This window comes from Lacerta agilis, chromosome 9 (assembly GCF_009819535.1).
Source record: "Lacerta agilis isolate rLacAgi1 chromosome 9, rLacAgi1.pri, whole genome shotgun sequence".
Lineage (NCBI taxonomy): Eukaryota > Metazoa > Chordata > Lepidosauria > Squamata > Lacertidae > Lacerta > Lacerta agilis.
Genome location: NC_046320.1, coordinates 28,091,445 through 28,109,872, shown reverse-complemented (window position 1 = coordinate 28,109,872; position 18,428 = coordinate 28,091,445). Strand labels below are relative to the sequence as shown.

The following is an 18,428-nucleotide window of genomic DNA, read 5'->3' as shown; positions in this document are numbered from 1 at the left end:
CCCTGTGCTTTGGAAAGGATCCTGTAGCACTAGATCCCCATTTAGCCCTCCCCTCCTTCACCACTCCTAAAGAGAGGAGGGCTTTGAGGGAAAACACCCTCCAACCCAATTCATATACACCACATACACCTGTTGACAGCAAAAGAATGAGCAACCCTTTGGGACCCACCTGAGATCCAAAGTAGACAATGCACTAAATACATGACCACATTTGCATTATGTTTAAATCTTCAAAAGCAAACACAGCAGTTGCATGCAATAGGATTCAGACTGGGACTGCAGTGTTGGAGGCAGGGTGTCATGTTAACCCTTTTGCCCTTGCCATATTCCTGATGAAAATTGATACCACCTAAAGCTGCTCAATTGTCCTGGAAGGGAAGCTGCTATTTTCACCCATGAGTAGCTTCCCCCCCCCCCCGTGTTGGGAGTTCTGAAAAGGGATCAGAAGCCTCTGTAGCTGCAATATAGATAAATTAAATAAATAAATAAAGATTACCAGATGCAGCCATGCATTTGATGTACCATTTACTTTGACCCAGAGTCTTGGGAAATGTGTTCCACTTGATACAATCTGAACTGTAATATGAATAATGGCAAAAAAAAAATTATCTCACTTCATCCTCACTCCATCAATGTCCCCTCCAAAATTTCATTCATGCTTGAGCCAATATTCTTAATGAGCTTGCAAGTGAACTGGGAGCTGCAGCCAGAATTCTACCTCGTGGCTTCTTCTCTGCTGTGGCATAGGAGAAAGAGGGAGAAATGCGGCCCAGAGAGAAAAGTGCTTTTCCCTAATTTGAGTACTGAAAAGACCGATGTTTATTCAGATGGCTTGGAGAAGATCCAAAACAGCTGGATAATCAATCAGCTAGATTAAAACATTATTCATGTATGGCTTCATGGACACAGGGCTTGACAGAAAGGTCTGCAAACTTAGATAATCAAGAATTTCATAGAAGTGGGTAATGGAGGCCAACTGTAAATGCTGCCAGAGTTAGCACTTACACAACAATCTTTCTTTTTTGGCATTCATACACACTGTGCTAGAATTTGCTGAATTCAATGAATAGCATCCTGCAAACCAGATTTGAACTATTTCCATTTTTCAAGTACAAAAACCCCCCACCGCGATTCAAACAAGAGTTTCTAATTTAAAGCCCTCTGTTACTGGCTTAACCCAGTGCTACTTGCTCCACTTGAAGTTCAAAAAGTCAGAGCAACTAACATATAATTCTAGGGGAACACTAATAGGATAATAATAATAATAATAATAATAATAATAATAATAATAATAATAATAATAAATTATTTATGTAGCATCTCCAAGTGTTCAAAGCACTTCACATGTATTATCTAGTTGCATTTGTTACAACAACCCTGGAAAGCAGGCATTAAAGAACAGTTGTGTCCTCCAGATGTTGTGAGACTACAACTCCCATCACCCATCCACTAGCCATGCTGGCTAGGGCTGATGACAGCTGGTGTCCAGCAACAATTTTGAGGGCAACATACTGGCTACTCCTTCCATAAGGTAAGTTTTATTATCTCCCACTTTTGAGGACACCAGGTCTGAGTGACGTCATAGCATAGGCAAGACCTGAACTGGGGATTTGGAGGGAGCCTCTTAGCCACTAATGTGGAGTAGATTGTTACATTTCTGCCATTAGTTACAGACAGTATTTTCAATAGGAGGGCTACATATGCAAGCAATGGTCCCCAAACTGAATTTAGAAATAGCACTGTTTATCTCACTAAATTCCAGATCTTCTACAGTATTTTTGTATGGGTTGTGATGTACCAATAAAATGATTGTTGAAAAAATAAAATGCTATCTACTGCAACTATTCGCATTGTATCTGCATGATACATCAGCATGAAATTATGCATTTCCATCATGGCTGCTAGCAACTTGCAGTGCTGTGTGCTGTGCTATGCTATGCTATGCTGTGAAGAAGAGGCTAAAAGGATTCAGCTGATGTGAAGAATGGAGGACTTTGTAGGCAGTGACACAATATATGCTTCAATCGATTTTCGGAAAAGAGGAAGAGGGACAGTGAAGAAACAAACAATTCCAATCAAGATGGCAGCATGTGTGTGTGTGTGTGTGTGTGTGACACTTGTGTGATTCCATCACAATTAACATCATGGAGCACTTTCTTAGGAAAAGCAACATATCACTCACTAGTCAAACCACAAGAGGAATATCATGCAAGATCAGGAAAGCAGAAACGAACATGCACATACTGCTGTACAAAAACAGATATTGATAAGGGTACAATGCTATTGCCTCTTTCAAGGCAAAGGAATAGCCTTTAAATGATATGTAGAGACCAGAGGAACGTAGCTTGTATTTGACTGCCATATAAACATCTTCCCAATTCAGACCACAATTTTCATCTCCTTCCTCGGGCAAAAAATTATAAGGACTGGACAAAGAGTTCCCCTGCCTTGCTCCCCAAACAACAGCCAGAGTAATGACCATCTTATTCTGCCTTCCAGATAGAATGAAATGAAATGTAACCTGTCAGTGTTTGTGATCACAGCTGAGCTCCACTAGAGAGAAAAGGCTTCTCTCACACATGGCATATTGTGCATGGAAAACATGTTAGATGTGACAATCACACTATTAATTACAGCTTTTTGAGTGCCCACTGGCTATTTCAAATGGCTGTCATTGGAATAAGGACACAGCCTTGTCTATGCCAACCTGTTAAAAGAATTCATTAACCACTACATATCTTGTTAATTATAAACATCTTCAGGTGTTGTCATTTTTTATGGAGATGTTCCCAGTTCTGGTTTACACTGCTTGCCTAGGCTTTCCATAAGTTTAGGTGGAACCTTTTCCACTGATTTTCTCTCTCTCAAGAACAATAACCATATGCTAGTTCGCCACTTACGTGAAAAATACTTTCCATAGGAGGACTTCATATGCAAGCAAGGACCACAAAACAATTACCTCAGAAAATGGCATTTATTGTGCCCACGCATGCACACACAAATGTTAATATGTTTTTTCATGCTGTGCTTCTGATTTTTCATTAACATACTTCATATGCAGATGATTACATTGCTTAAGCTTAAAGAGTAAGCAATCACGTATGCATCTACATTTAGAATTTGTAGTAGCTTTCTAAAGCATACTGTGATTTGGGGGAAAAAAAACCCCACCATGAATTCATATGAGATAATGCTGATAGAAATAAGCATCTTTACACGCACATCCATTGCAATTAACTGTCCGGAGAGTTAGTAAACACTGGAAGGCTGTACACAGTCTAAGTGGGTCAGTTCTAATGAGAAAAGCATGACATCTACATGTAGCAAGGCAGATGGAACACAGACCAGAGAACTAGAACATGGAAACAACTGAGATATTATTTGTTTGTATGGAATTAGTAAACAAAAACACAAACAAAAAATACCATTGTAATCAACTCCCAGAACCATCTTCAGCTATGGAAAAACTATTTTAAGATCTGTTATGCCTGTAAAGCACAGTGGGATTAGATGTGCTTGCATTATTATTCCACTGGTTATAACAAGTATCCTCTGTCTTTGATGTGCCTAAGTAATTCCAGAATGCTCAGAGCAACATGAAAACACTGATGTAACAGCACAGGACTAAGGATGAGATGGTGGGGGAAAGAGACTCTAAACAGTGGGAAAATGCAGAGCTATCACCTGGCAATAAGAATAGTGTGTCCTTTTAGAAAGGTGGCACATACTGAAGTCTGCAACAACATGCAATGTGCACAAGAGATTATACATAAAATAAGATACAAATACACAGCTCTGTTTTATTCAGAAACAAAAGAAGATGCACTATACATAATTAGAAATAAAAGAAACATCAACCTGCAATCTTTCACATTTACAACCATTTTTCTCACTATACATAACGAAACAGAGGTCTTCCAACAGATAGGGAAAAAAGGAGGGAAATATAGGCAGCACTATCCGAAATTTACAAAATATACTCAGAGTCTTTGTTCAGGCTGGAAACCCATTCAAAGGTGTAAATAATGGTCACTTTGTTAGATTTCTAAATGCAACTAACTACAAATGTGTGTGAGTGGCTCTCTCATGGTTCACACTGGGCTCCCTTGACCCAGCTAGACAACCGTGAAAACACGAAATAAATGAAGGTTAACAAAGACTGGTCTGGGAAGCAGTTAACATAAAATGCTGGCAGTGTTAGTATTTTACATATAGGGCTGCACTGTGCATTCCTTACGCGTGAAATATCTGTGAATTATTTGGAAAAATCTTTACCACCTATCTTGTTGCAACAACAAAAATGGCTTTTAAAAATGGAAGGGGGGGATCTTTCCAACCATCTACACAAGAATTTTAATTACCATGCAGAGATAGAGAGAACAGATAGACAACAACCCACTCTCTCACACACAAACACTCAAGCAACTAGTTTATCACAATACCTTTTTGTGTCTGTCCCTCTTCCATATTTTCTTCCATGGCTACCCTTCTTCACTAGATACTGCTGCAAAGGTTTAATCAAAAGCCTCCCTCAAATGTAGGGAAAACTGTAGATTTATTTTTCCCGGGAAGCTCCAACAGCACTGGCTTATGCAGGTCTTCGGAGCTTAGCTAAGGCTCCCCTCACTCTCCTTCCTCGCTTGGAGATAGGCTGTCAAGTGTAATTTCATTCAAATTACTCTCCCGTGAAGATTATCAATTTTTCTTCTCAAAGCTGTCCATTGTATGTATGTAAGCAGGTATTCAAATGAAAAGCCTGTGAATTTGGGGGGGAAATTTGGTTGGGGTCCCAGTAGCAGTGTCACTGTGATTCGTAAGGCTCACTTTGCATATAAAACAGGGGGGGAGAGAAATTGATGTTTGCATTGAAATCTGTGCTTTAAATTGGAAACAGGCTGCACTGCGAACAGATGGAGGGGTGTCTTCCTAACATGAAGCAGACCATGAACCTATAATTCCCCCTATTTGCTACCAAAGTGGGAAAGCCCAGATGCCTGTAGCTGTGGATGCTGCAATACTGCATTACTTACTTCTCCCTCACATACACTACCATGTATTTGGCTTAAAAGGATTTCTAAACACATAATCACAATTCAGTTCAGAAATAGTGATAGGAATCTTGCAGTTGTGTGCGTGCATGCACATACACACATATATACAAGAGAACACAAAGGTATCTATGAAATCTAACGTTTCCGTTTTCACCAAATCTGCTCTCTGAATATATTACAAATTTACCAGCTGGATCAAAAAAAGGACCAAAATGTGAAAAGTATAATACAGTTTTTGGAATTAAAATGGTACTTGTGGATTATTTCAATGCAAAGCTAACACATAAATACATTAAAAATATTTAAATCCTTCAAATCTCTTATCCAACACAGAGAGACATAATATTAGCTGTATGTTACACCACCCCATGCAACAACAACAAAAAAGGATCCTGAAAGGGGGAAAACAAATCTGTTGTGTTGCGGACTGGTTAGGGAATGCAGAGGTTAAGTACATCATGAAGACACCTGCTTGTTTGGGGAGATCTGCAATCTGATTTTGAATACCAGCTTGATTGAATACTGCAGTCTAGAGGTGAAATTGCATTCCTGTGCCTTACATCATCGGGTGGCACGGAATAAATTTGGAGTTCCAACACACTGCATGGGTGTCAAAGGAAAAAACCCTCTAAATCCGTATTTTATGAAACCTTCCTGTTTCCCCAATTCTATCATCAGAGAGCAATACTGTTTCATTATGAAAAACATTTAACAAATATACATAAGATATTAAATCTGACACAGAGAACAGGCAGCATCTTACTCTATTGGCTTAAGTCAATAGAGTACCGGTATGTCCTAGGGACGCGGGTGGCGCTGTGGGTTAAACCACAGAGCCTAGGACTTGCTGATCAGAAGGTTGGCGGTTCGAATCCCCATGACGGGGTGAGCTCCCGTTGCTCGGTTCCAGCACCTGCACACCTAGCAGTTCGAAAGCATGTCAAAGTGTGAGTAGATAAATAGGTACTGCTCCGGCAGGAAGGTAAACGGTGTTTCCGTGCACTGTTCTGGTTTGCCAGAAGCGGCTTAATCATGCTGGCCACATGACCCAGAAGCTGTATGCCGGCTCCCTCGGCCAGTAACGCGAGATGAGCGCCGCAACCCCAGAGTCGGACACGACTGGACCTAATGGTCAGGGGTCGCTTTACCTTTACCTTTACTCTGTCCTAGGGAAAATTGATTATAGCTTCAGTGGACTGCCATAGCAGTACAGCAAGAAGCATCCACCTACCTAGGTGCTTTAGTGAATATAAGCCATGGGTGTCCACAGGAGGAGGGGGCAGTACTCCCCCCCCCCTTGGATGAACAATGGGTTCATATCCATAGCTTTTATTTTTATTTTCTTTTAAAGTAAGTTTCTAATTTTTTAGAACCTGAGTTAAGAAGCAAAATGTGCATGTACTCATTCTGCCTTTTGTGTGGTGATAAACCAACCAGCTTACCATTTCAGTGTTTAACATTCCTCCCTGCCTCCAGAAATAAATTAATTAATTATGTGGATGCCAACCACAATATCAACATTAAATTCAATACTAAACAAATAACTGATTTTAGCTTTTTACAAACCAATGTATCTAGCATTACCATCTGCCTCCAAATCACTGTTAACCTGCAGAATGGCAGAACCAATGATTATTCATGATGCAGAAGAACCCAATGCACTATAAATAGCTGAAGAAGTCACCCGAAAAGGCACAATCATGCGCCACTATGGGGCCACAGTGAGGGAAATATGTGGCATGAATAGCTCCTCCTTGCTTATCATGTAAAAAATGTTTCCTAACCATGTTGTCCTATTAATGTTTACTCTGAAGTAAGTTCCCTTGTATTGAATGGGGTTCACCCTTTTATTAACACATTTAGAATTTCAACCCAAGTCAATAAAGTGACTCATGCTCAAAGTGAACTCACCGAAATAAATGACCACCAGTAACTTGTCCATTGATTGCAATGGGTCTACACTGGATACACCAAGGATTCCCTGCCCGAGCTGCTTCAGGTCGTGGCGGATGTTCTCCTGGAGTCACCTAGTTTGGTCGTCCTAGGGGATTTTAACATCCATGCCGACACGACCTTACAAGGGGCCGCTCAGGACTTTGTGGAAAGCATGGCCTCCATGGGGCTGACCCTGAATAAGTCTGGTCCAACTCATAGCCGAGGACATGCCTTAGACCTGGTATTCACCTCTATGGATGTTGGTGATCTGACATTAAAAAAAAAGTGAAACTAAAGAAGTGCCATGGTCAGATCACTTCCTGGTGCAACTGGACTTCTCCGCAACCCTTCCCCTCTGCAGGGAGGTGGGACCAATTCGGATGGTCCGCCCCCGCCACTTAATGGATCCAAATGGTTTCCAGAGAGTGGTAGGGGATACTTTATCCCATGTTGATGGCCTTTCAGCCGATTCCCTGGTGGCCCGCTGGAATGTGGAGCTAACCAGGGCTATTGACTGTTTGGCTCCGAAGCGCCCTCTCCGGTTGCATGGAGCCCGGACAGCCCCGTGGTTTTCCCCGGAGCTGAGGGCGATGAAACAATCGTTGAGACGGCTAGAGCGCCGGTGGCAGAAAACCCATTCTGAATCCGACCGAACACAGGTTAGAGCTCAACGTCGAGCCTACCAAGTGGCGATAGCGACGGCAAAGAAGACTTTCTTCACCGCCTCTATTGCATCTGCGGAAAATAACAGCAGGAGACTCTTTCAGGTGGTTCGGAATCTATCGGAGCCACCTTCATCATCGGGGCCTGGTAGGGACCCCAAGATCTCCTGCAATGCGTTTGCAAAGTTTTTTGCGGATAAAATCGCTCAGATTCGGAAAGAGATAGACTCCACCGTGGGAGCAGGGCCAGGGCGGGAGAGTGCCAGAGTCCTGTCTAGTCCAGTTGCGTGGGATCAATTTCAGTCTGTTACCTCCGAGGATGTGGACAGGCTGCTTGGACGAGTGAAACCAACCACCTGTCTCCTTGATCCTTGCCCATCCTGGCTTATAAAAGCTAGCCGGGAGGGGCTGGGCGATGGGCTGCGCGGGGTGGTGAATGCTTCCCTCTGTGAGGGAGCCTTCCCAGCCGCGCTGAAAGAGGCGGTCATTAAACCGCTTCTTAAAAAAACATCTTTAGACCCAGCCAATATGGCCAACTATCGCCCAGTCTCAAATCTACCATTCTTGGGCAAGGTGATTGAGCGGGTGGTTGCTGAACAACTCCAGGCACGCCTGGAAGAAGCGGACCATTTGGATCCCTTCCAATCAGGATTCAGGCCTCACCATGGGACTGAAACCGCCTTGGTCGCGCTGGTCGATGATCTCCGGCGGGCTAGGGACAAAGGTGAGAGCTGTTTCCTAGTTCTGCTGGATCTCTCAGTGGCCTTTGACACCATCGACCATAACATCCTTCTAGACCGGCTAGAGGGGTTGGGAGCTGGAGGCACTGTTATACTGTGGTTCCGCTCCTTCCTCCTGGGCCGTGTTCAGAAAGTGGTGGTGGGGGATGAGTGTTCAGACCCCTGGGCTCTCACTTGTGGGGTGCCTCAGGGTTCTGTCCTCTCCCCCATGCTTTTTAATATCTATATGAAGCCGCTGGGAGAGATCATCAGGGGGTTTGGGCTGGGTGTTCATCAGTATGCAGATGATACCCAGCTCTACCTCTCTTTCAAATCAGAACCAGTGAAGGCCGTGAAGGTCCTGTGTGAGTGCCTGGAGGCGGTTGGAGGATGGATGGCGGCTAACAGATTGAGGTTGAATCCCGACAAGACAGAAGTACTGTTTTTGGGGGACAGGAGGAGGGCAGGTGTGGAGGATTCCCTGGTCCTGAATGGGGTAACTGTGCCCCTGAAGGACCAGGTGCGCAGCCTGGGAGTCATTTTGGACTCACAGCTGTCCATGGAAGCGCAGGTTAATTCTGTATCCAGGGCAGCTGTCTACCAGCTCCACCTGGTACGCAGGCTGAGACCCTACCTACCCGCGGACTGTCTCACCAAGGTGGTGCATGCTCTGGTTATCTCCCGCTTGGACTACTGCAATGCGCTCTATGTGGGGCTACCTTTGAAGGTGACCCGGAAACTGCAATTAATCCAAAATGCGGCAGCTAGACTGGTGACTGGGAGTGGCCGCCGGGACCACATAACACCAGTCCTGAGAGATCTGCATTGGCTCCCAGTACGTTTCCGAGCACAATTCAAAGTGTTGGTGCTGACCTTTAAAGCCCTAAACGGCCTCGGTCCTGTATACCTGAAGGAGCGTCTCCACCCCCATCATTCAGCCCGGACACTGAGATCCAGCGCCGAGGGCCTTCTGTCGGTTCCCTCACTGCGAGAAGCAAAACTACAGGGAACCAGGCAGAGGGCCTTCTCGGTAGTGGCGCCCGCCCTGTGGAACGCCCTCCCATCACAGGTCAGGGAAATAAACAACTACCTGACATTCAGAAAAAAACCTGAAGGCAGCCCTTTTTAGGGAAGTTTTTAATGTTTGATATTTTTGTATTTGATTTCTGTTGGAAGCCGCCCAGAGTGGCTGGGGAAATCCAGCCAGATGGGCGGGGTACAAATAATAAATATTATTATTATTATTATTATTATGACTTAGTTGGATGGCATCCTGTGACTTCACATATCATGTGGAAACCAAACAGAACCAATCATTTGATGAGTTTCTAAATGTATTCTGCATGAGCTGGAATGTGTTGCAAATAAAAAGCCCTGCAAACAGAAAGCACACAGCCCAACTACTCTGTGAAGTAAAGGAATGGTCTTTACATGTTCCATTCCTATTCTGTCTGAATCTCCTGAACAGTAGCTATGAGCTACTGAGCCACCTAGAACCTGTATCCTGCACATAATAATCCAAAGGTTGGACTCCTGGTCCCCTAATTTAGGCAAGTAGGCCATCTAGTTTACTTAATCTTAACACCAGCCATGGGCACCACTAACCCAGGATACAGGCAGCCCCCCCATTTGAAACCCATTGGAAAAGCCTGCGAACACCCGATTCTGCCCCCGTTCACCCCCTCTCCACCCCCATTGCACCCTTTCAGTGACATTTCAGTGGTGTCTTTGTGATGTTTCTGGGTCACTTCCAGGTTCAGTGTGATGCACATACATGGTCATGCACATACTGAACGGGTGTAAAGGGGGGGGGCTGCCTGTACAATCATTAGCTGTATAAAAAGGTAAAGGACCCCTGACAGTTAAGTCCAGTCATTAACGACTCTGGGGTTGCGGCACTCATCTCGCTTTACTGGCCGAGGGAGCTGACATTTGTCTGCAGACAGTTTTTCTGGGTCACGTGGCCAGCATGACTAAGCCGCTTCTGGCAAAACTAGAACAGTGCACGGAAACGCCATTTCCCTTCCCGCCGGAGCGATACCTATTTATCTACTTGCACTCTGACGTGCTTTCGAACTGCTAGGTTGGCAGGAGCTGGGACCGAGCAACGGGAGCTCACCCCGTCGCAGGGATTTAAACCACCGACCTTCCAATCGGCAAGCCCTAGGCTCAGTGGTTTAGACCACAGCGCCACCCATGTCCTGATTAGCTGTATAAAATACTTCAAAAGATATGTGGGATGATTCTGAAATTCTCTTCTGCTTTACTTCTGCTTTGGCAGTGAAGAAACCATGGAATCTATGAGCATACAGCTAAACACCTGCTTTTCGTAGGCATAACGGGCTCAAGAGTAAACCAACATGCACTATGGTTCATTAGTGGCTATTACTCAAGAGAAACAGATATGCAGCTACATACGTATCTGTTTTCCCTGGGTAATAGTCATTAAATGAACCATGAAGATGACTCACTCTCATAACCCACTTATAGGACTGAACTTTTAAATTCTTCACCAATCGTTCTAAAATCCACATGAGTGTGTAAGCATTTTTTACTTTTGATATTTCTTTTAATCTTAAAAACATTTTAAGGTTTAAATAAAGAATCTTCTTGCTCATTTCACCAAATATTTGAGCAAGCAAGATACACAGTCCAGCTAGCAATCTTGATGTGCATGGTAAAAAGGTCCCAATACAGGTGCTAGCTTTGCTCAGTTGATAAAGAGTTGGGCACGGAGCTAGGAGACCTAAGATGAAGTCCAAGTGGAGTCGGAGAACTGAAAATAATGCCAATATATTTCACATCTGGCAATCAATGTGCCCCTTTGATTTCAGATAGTACATGGGTAGGTGAGTCTAAAAAGCCCTATGAGGGAGGCTTAGTTTGGTCGGAATCAAGGATACACTTCCAGAGTTAATGCTAAATACATTTCTCCTGGTAAATGAGCCACCATAGCCACTAAAGGGCTGTGAAAATTTGTGACACAGGCTTTTTAGACTCGTCTGCCCATGTACCATCTGAAACCAAAGGGGTGCATTGGTTGCCAAGTGTGATTTCCCACCCCCCACCCCCAGCTCTTCTACCCCACTATCCTACTTCATGTGGGCTTGGACTATCACTGCCTATAATAACTGTGTTTATTAACCATTATTATGTTAATTATTAATTAAACTCAATGAAAAGTGCTTTATGTTTTTTTTAAAAGTAAACAGTCGCATGCAGTGTAAATTGATGAGGAGTGGGAGGCAAGAGCAGCAGATAGTTTTCCATCTGCATATTTTCATGTGGACTTACAGAAAATGTCAGTGTTGCTGGTGAACCACTGAACAGACCAAAAAGAAGAAGCAACAGCCGGTGTGTGAGAATGTGGTTTGGAGAGGTGTTAACCTGTCTGTCATGTTTACTGTCAGTGCTGCAACTTACAACAAATCAAATGATTTCTCTTTCCAGTTCAATGCTACTCTGAGCAGCCTGAGGTTTGCAAGGGCAATTTCAAAGACTTTCGGAACTACTGTACCAACTTTAGACCACCTGTCAATCCGGCCAATGTCTGAAATTACATAACCACATTTCAAGTGTATTACAGCAGTGCACATGATCTGAAGAGGCCGCCCAGCTCCGGAAACCGCCCAGCACTAGATAAAAGAAGAATGCTGAACTGGAAGTATGGAAACTGCAGTGCTACAAAAGAATTTGGTATAATTAAAGTGAGTGCGTGTGTCTTCCTGATTAATGACTGTTTGGTAAAATCACAGTGCTGTGGCTTCCAGTACTCAGAAATGATGCACCACTGCAGGTGCTGAAACAAGTGATTTGGCAACTAAAATATATCCATGCGAAGACTCGTAAAACAGTATCGTCAGGGTGCAGCAAAGGATGCGAAGGAGCCTGGTTGCTCCTGACTTCCTGTTTCTGCCCATTTAAGAGTTAGGACAGAAGAAAGAAAAATGTTGTCGTTCCCTACTCACTGCAACACCCATTGGAAATTACAGTGGTGCCCCGCTAGACGAATGTCTCGCTAGACGAAAAACTCGCTAGACGAAAGGCATTCACTAGCGGAAGGCTGCCCCGCAAGACGAATTTGTCAATGGGGCTGCCTCGCAAGACGGAAAAAAATTATTATTTTTTCGTCGCGCGAAAACCGCTATTTGCATTGGTGCTTCGCTAGACGAAAAAAATCGCTAGACAAAGATACTCGCAGAACAAATTATTTTCGTCTAGCGAGGCACCACTGTATGGTTTTTAAAAGGAGATGTAGGGTGGGGGAGAAAGACAGTTCCATGCCCCTTTACTACCAGGTTTTTCATATTTATGAAGTATGAAAGGATGGGAAGGGGGTTTCCCAACCATATATGTTGGGAGGCTATGTATCAATTACATTATGCACCAGGTGAGACAAGACTTCTGGAAACTATTAACTAGACATATATTAGACCAGGGGTGCCAACTTGAATAAAATATTGGGGGCCCAGGTAAGCCCTGCCCTACATAATCAATCACATGACATGGCACACACATACACCATTTGAATGACAATGCCCATCAACTGGGGAGGGCAGCCCCTTCAAATATTTTAGGGGTGGCGAAGGAACCTCAGCCCCCAGGAGTTGACTCCTATGTACGTATTAGACTGTGTGCTGCATAGCTGTAAATGAAAGGCAACATCCTTCGGGCAGTGGGTGTTTAACCTCAATTCAGATACATCTGAAACGTATCGCCTAATAAAATCTCAGTGCTCTGGCTAAGCTGATAAGAGTAACGGAAGTTAGACAGGCTCCTATTTAGAGACAAGAGGGGGATGGAGATGCTGAAAAACTTGGCCCATTTGGTGTTCAATTATTTAGTTCACTGAACTTTCCAATATAGCCTAATTCTTTTCTGAACTGAGCTGCAACCATTTCATCTTTATCCAAGCACTGATCCCAGCCAGATAGTGTGCAGAGCAATCAGCCATGTTAGCAGGCTTGATGAAACAGTGTCATGGAATTGACACACTGACACAGTAATCTGCAATCAGAGTAGAAAGAACTTGCTATCATTTGCTAATTCTATTTGTACATACTAACATTCTGACTTAAGTTCATGTAACAAGTCAAACTAGTTTCCCCTTCTGTATCATGAAGGGGGAGTTCATGATCCTTTCATTACTTTTTATTACTTCACCATAAGTAAACCTTCAAAGACATACATACATCTGTGCTCCTGATTAAATCTGATGGCATTATTTTCATTTTGGCATACCAAGGAACAAAAAGAGCCAAAGCTAATTTCCAGGAGTTCCTGAAAGGGTTGTTGGATTGTTAGAACGACAAAAAAGTTATCACTTATTAAGCCTAATGGAGTTGCCCGTCTCCTCTCTCCATGGTCACCATATACAATGTACAAAAATTGCTGCTGTTTACTAAAGCTCCACAATCAGCTGACTTCTCATATGAAATGACTTGTTTTCTCCTTCCTCTACTCAACTGTTTTGCTCTACTATACCCACTAGGTGTTTTCAAATAATAAAACAACACAAAATCTTAAAAAATAGCTCAAATAAAAAAGCCTATGCCACATACAGCTTTTTTAAAAAAGTAACAGATTAAGACTGCTAGAAGACCCTGCTACTTCTCCATTGCTGCATTTCGTTGTGGTTTAGTAGTTTAGTCGTGTCCAACTCTTCGTGACCCCATGGACCAGAGCACGGCAGGCACTCCTGTCTCCCACTGCCCCTGCAGTTTGGTCAAACTCATGTTAGTAGTTTTGAGAACACTGTCCAACTATCTTGTCCTCTGTCGTCCCCTTCTCCTTGTGCCCTCCATCTTTCCCAACATCAGGGTCTTTTCCAGGGAGTCTTCTCTTCTCATGAGGTGGCCAAAGTATTGGAGCCTCAGCTTCAGGATCTGTCCTTCCAGTGAGCACTCAGGGCTGATTTCCTTAAGAATGGATAGGTTTGATCTTCTTGCAGTCCATGGGACTCTCAAGAGTCTTCTCCAACACCATAATTAAAAAACATCAATTCTTCAGCAATCAGCCTTCTTTATGGTCCAGCTCTCATTTCCATACATCACTACTGGGAAAACCATAGCTTTAACTATATGGACCTTTGTTGGCAAGATGATGTCTCTGCTTTTTAAGATGCTGTCTAGGTTTGTCATCACTTTTCTCCCAAGAAGCAGGCGTCTTTTAATTTCATGGCTGCTGTCACCATCTGCAGTGATCATGGAGCCCAAGAAAGTAAAATCTCTCACTGTCTCCATTTCTTCCCCTTCTATTTGCCAGGAGGTGATGGGACCAGTGGCCATGATCTGCACAAAGTAAAACCACTCTCACTAGAAAAGGGGCAGCTTGCCTGCTTCTTGAAGACCAACCATTAGCTAAGCAGTGTGAACTTCATAAAGAAAAGCATTCAACAACAATTGAGCTAATCCAGTCAATTCATTATATTCATTTAAATAAGAAGAAGTTGGCACAGAGCCAGTGCGTGTAGACTGGTCTTTAGGTTCAGAAAACCAAACTAAGATCTGGGTTTCCCTACTGTTGGAAGCAGTAGAAATTTTATATTTCTAATTAAAGCACTGGTATTCCCAGAATAAATGCAGACTCATTTACAAATTATGTGCAAGAAATCACAGCGGGAAACTGTTCAATACATTTATATGCTGCACTCATTTTCTGCTCTACTGGAAGCAATAAGGATCCACCCTATTAAACTGTCAACTACAGATTGCAAGGTCTGTTGTGTTTTGTCTCCCAAAAGGTTCAGGGGCAGTACAGATTTCTCTCCTCTTTGGGTCTGAGTCTAGAGTCTTTATTGGCCTTACCCTTCCTTGTTGGCTTATCCATCCAAATGGAATTCATCCCATCTTTTCACCAGGGGACAAGAAAACATTTTAAAATGAGCACAAAAGAGGAATCTAAAGGCAACAGGGTATAAAGATCACTGCACAAAAGGCTTCTGCCTGAGCTGCTCCCAGGAGGGCTAAGAAGATTTACAAACCAACACAGTCCATAAATGTTAAACAATTTTGAAAGTCAGCATTAGCTGATTGTGATTACAAATCCTTAGTTGTAGAGAAGTTGTAAAAATCAAGCTGTATTCATAGTAATTTACCACCAGTTATTTTATACATTCTAGTACTGCTGAAAGGACAGTTTATCTCTGTCTGTGAACTGGTCTGCTAATGACAAATGAAAGATGCACGGAAATGCAGTACTGGCTCTATTATCTCAGAATGTAAATTAATTCACATGGAAAAGGAGAGGTGTGCATATCATTGAGGTCTGCATCCTGGCCTATCACTTCGCACTTCAGCTGAAATTGTACATAATATCCAAGATATCCAAATTTGATTAAAATGTCAACTGTTCATTACTAGGAGATTTAACCTTACAAAGCATTCCACTAAAATGAAAACCAAAAAGGTTTTAAGATCTGTGAATGAAATGGAGCCTCAGCTGAACTGAGGTAAGGAAAAATCACACTGATCAGATTTGCACATCATGGTAAGCCAACGCTCGCCTTGCATATGCCAACTGGGCTAGTGCGTGAAATAAGTAAGCCATGAAACCTATCTAAATGATACATCTGAACCAGGGTTCATGCTTTGTTTCACTCAAACAAGCCATGAGTGGATAAGCCAGGAACAGACGTCGACTTGTCATTATGATTTGTCCATCCCCCCCACATTAGTGCATTTGCAGAAAAGCATTGTCTATGATTTACCAGGCCAGCAAACTGGGCAACTAAATGCAGCACGGGAATGTACAAAACTCTCTTGTTCATCTAAAGTTTGGAAAGAGGGAGACCTAAAAACTGTAATTCAAAGTGACCACATTATCAGAGAATACAAAAGAACAGTTTAAAGATATAATTCATAGGAAACTGTAACACTTTTTTTTAAGTGTTTGTTCCTTAGTATCTTTGAATGAAGCAAAATGGTTTACAATAACCTAACAGCAACATCATTCATAAGTTTGGAGGCACTGAATGTGAAAAGTGGCCAAGAATTACAACTCTGTTGCCATAGTACATTTTGGGAGGTATCCAAGCTCTGTTCCCTTTATAAACTCAAATTAGAAATCTCTTAGTACAATGTGATTAGAAGATCGTCTTAATCTGCAAAACCAAATCACATAAATGGATTTCAGAAGAGTTTTCAAACGGAAAAATCTCCTAGTACACGTGGAGACCTACAGTCATGGAAAACAGCTGGTTAAAAAATGGCAACTTGGGCTATCTAAACTGTTGACTTCAGTATAATACCAATTCCATGATAAACTGTAGCATTTTAGATTTTAAAATAGTAACATCTTTTCCCTCTTCCTAGCCACCAGCAGTTTACATTAAATTTCATCTGAAATACTGCAGCCCAAATATAGAACTTCCCTTAATCCTTGGATAAACTAATAATGTTAAAAGCCTACATTTGCTCAGATTTATAATAAACCTTTCTTAGACACACTAAACAAATGTAGAAAGCAATACAAGCCTGTATTCAAAAGACATGGTACTTACTGGCCATTATTAAATAAATCAAATTTGGAATCTACAATCCAAGAAGGATTTGTGCTAACAACACCTGTGTGACTAGTTTAGGGACATGGGATGGGCCATTTCAGATAAGCCAACATAGCTACAAAATCCTCTTCTAGGGGTCAATGTAAGGTGAACCCTCCCCTCCCCACACAATTTAGCCAACCAGTTGTTAAAATGCAGGGTACAAGACCTTCTTTGTTCCTACTGAAGTCAAGATGCACCAAGTATTAAAACATTTCAGCATCCCCTGAAAAGCATCCCCTCTCTGCAGGTGTTATTTCCCCAGGAAGCACTCAAAGGAGTATTAAAGTTTTCATAGAGAAGAGAGAATTCATCTCCGTTGCCTTGGCAACTGAGCTGACACTCCCTGTTTCGCTATGCTAGGCAAAAAGGAAGCATCATCCCGGTGCTTCTTGGAAGGGCATCAGAATGTAGATCTGAATGTGGATTTTGTAATGGAATCCCTGGCTGGGTGGGTTCACATAGTAAAAGAGAAACAAGATGCCCCCCCCCCCTTTTTAAAGTAAAGCAGCAGATTGTTAGAACAACGATCATGGGGATGTGAGAAGAAAGAGAAAAGTGCCACTTGAAAGCACACTCAAAAGTGTTCTTGGCAAAAAGAATAATGGTACAACTCTAGTTAATACTTACCACTTACCAGAGGTTTACATGAATATATATCAGTATTATATGCATGTACATATGGATACATAACAAAAGTATGCTTAACATACAATTCTTGTTCAAGGCTTCTTGAACATGATTGCTGCTAGTTCTGAGGCGATAGAACTTGCATGGCTTCGTGCTACTCTAGAAGGCTGCAGGTGATGAATTAATAAGGCTGGAGCACATAAATCTCAAGGTAAATCCAACTGAAAATAGGTGAAAGCACATTACTGCCCCTATGACATGGCAGTGGCTCCAGTGAATAAGAATTACTCTTTGCTTCTGTTGCACCATCTAGTAGCCATCCAGCAGAGCATTTCCAGGTGACAAAGGGGCTTTTGAAATCTGCCTAGGAGGAGGAATGATTGAACCTACTGGAGACAGGTTTGCCAGGCACTTAGATGATAAAAGTTTCTCATATCTGCACTAAATTAGATACCCTCAGGGCTAGTCCTGTGGAAGAGTCCAGAGCACCATTGGGTTCCTTTCAATTATTGCATCCTCAGGATGCAGACTAGTTGTTTCAAGGAGTTTAGCCCTTTATATGCATTATCAGTCCTTACCCCCTCGTGTGCCCCATGGGCAAGATCTCCTTCTCCCATGCTCCTGGTTCTTAATGATTCCCAACAGGCAGACGGCAAGGTAAATATGGCATGTACCCACCTGGTGCCTAAACTCATATTGGATGGCCATGGACTCATCATATGTTCTAAGATAAACAGAACACTCTTGCTCTTTAAGAAGCTAAGAGCACAGGGAGAGCAGGCCAAATGTCCAGGATCCTGTGTTTACAGTGTCCAACAACGATGCCCCACCCTCCACTTCCACACACACACACACACACACACACACACACTTCTGCTACCAGAACTGC

At 42.8% G+C, this 18,428-nt stretch overlaps 1 protein-coding gene across 3 annotated transcripts in view; it reads right to left on the bottom strand.

Moving 5' to 3' along the window:
* Positions 1-18,428, bottom strand: part of GPM6A (glycoprotein M6A) — a 181,028-nt gene that overhangs the window by 115,012 nt on the left and 47,588 nt on the right. The window contains exon 1 of one of the 3 annotated variants that reach the window (XM_033159857.1): positions 4,443-4,929. The exons of 1 other annotated variant lie outside the window; for it this stretch is intronic. In XM_033159857.1, the coding sequence (XP_033015748.1) occupies positions 4,443-4,479 (37 nt within the window). In that variant the 5' untranslated portion in view covers positions 4,480-4,929. Of the gene's footprint in view, positions 1-4,442; positions 4,930-18,428 lie in introns of those variants that run through there. One more of the 3 variants, XM_033159858.1, reaches the window with a different exon arrangement.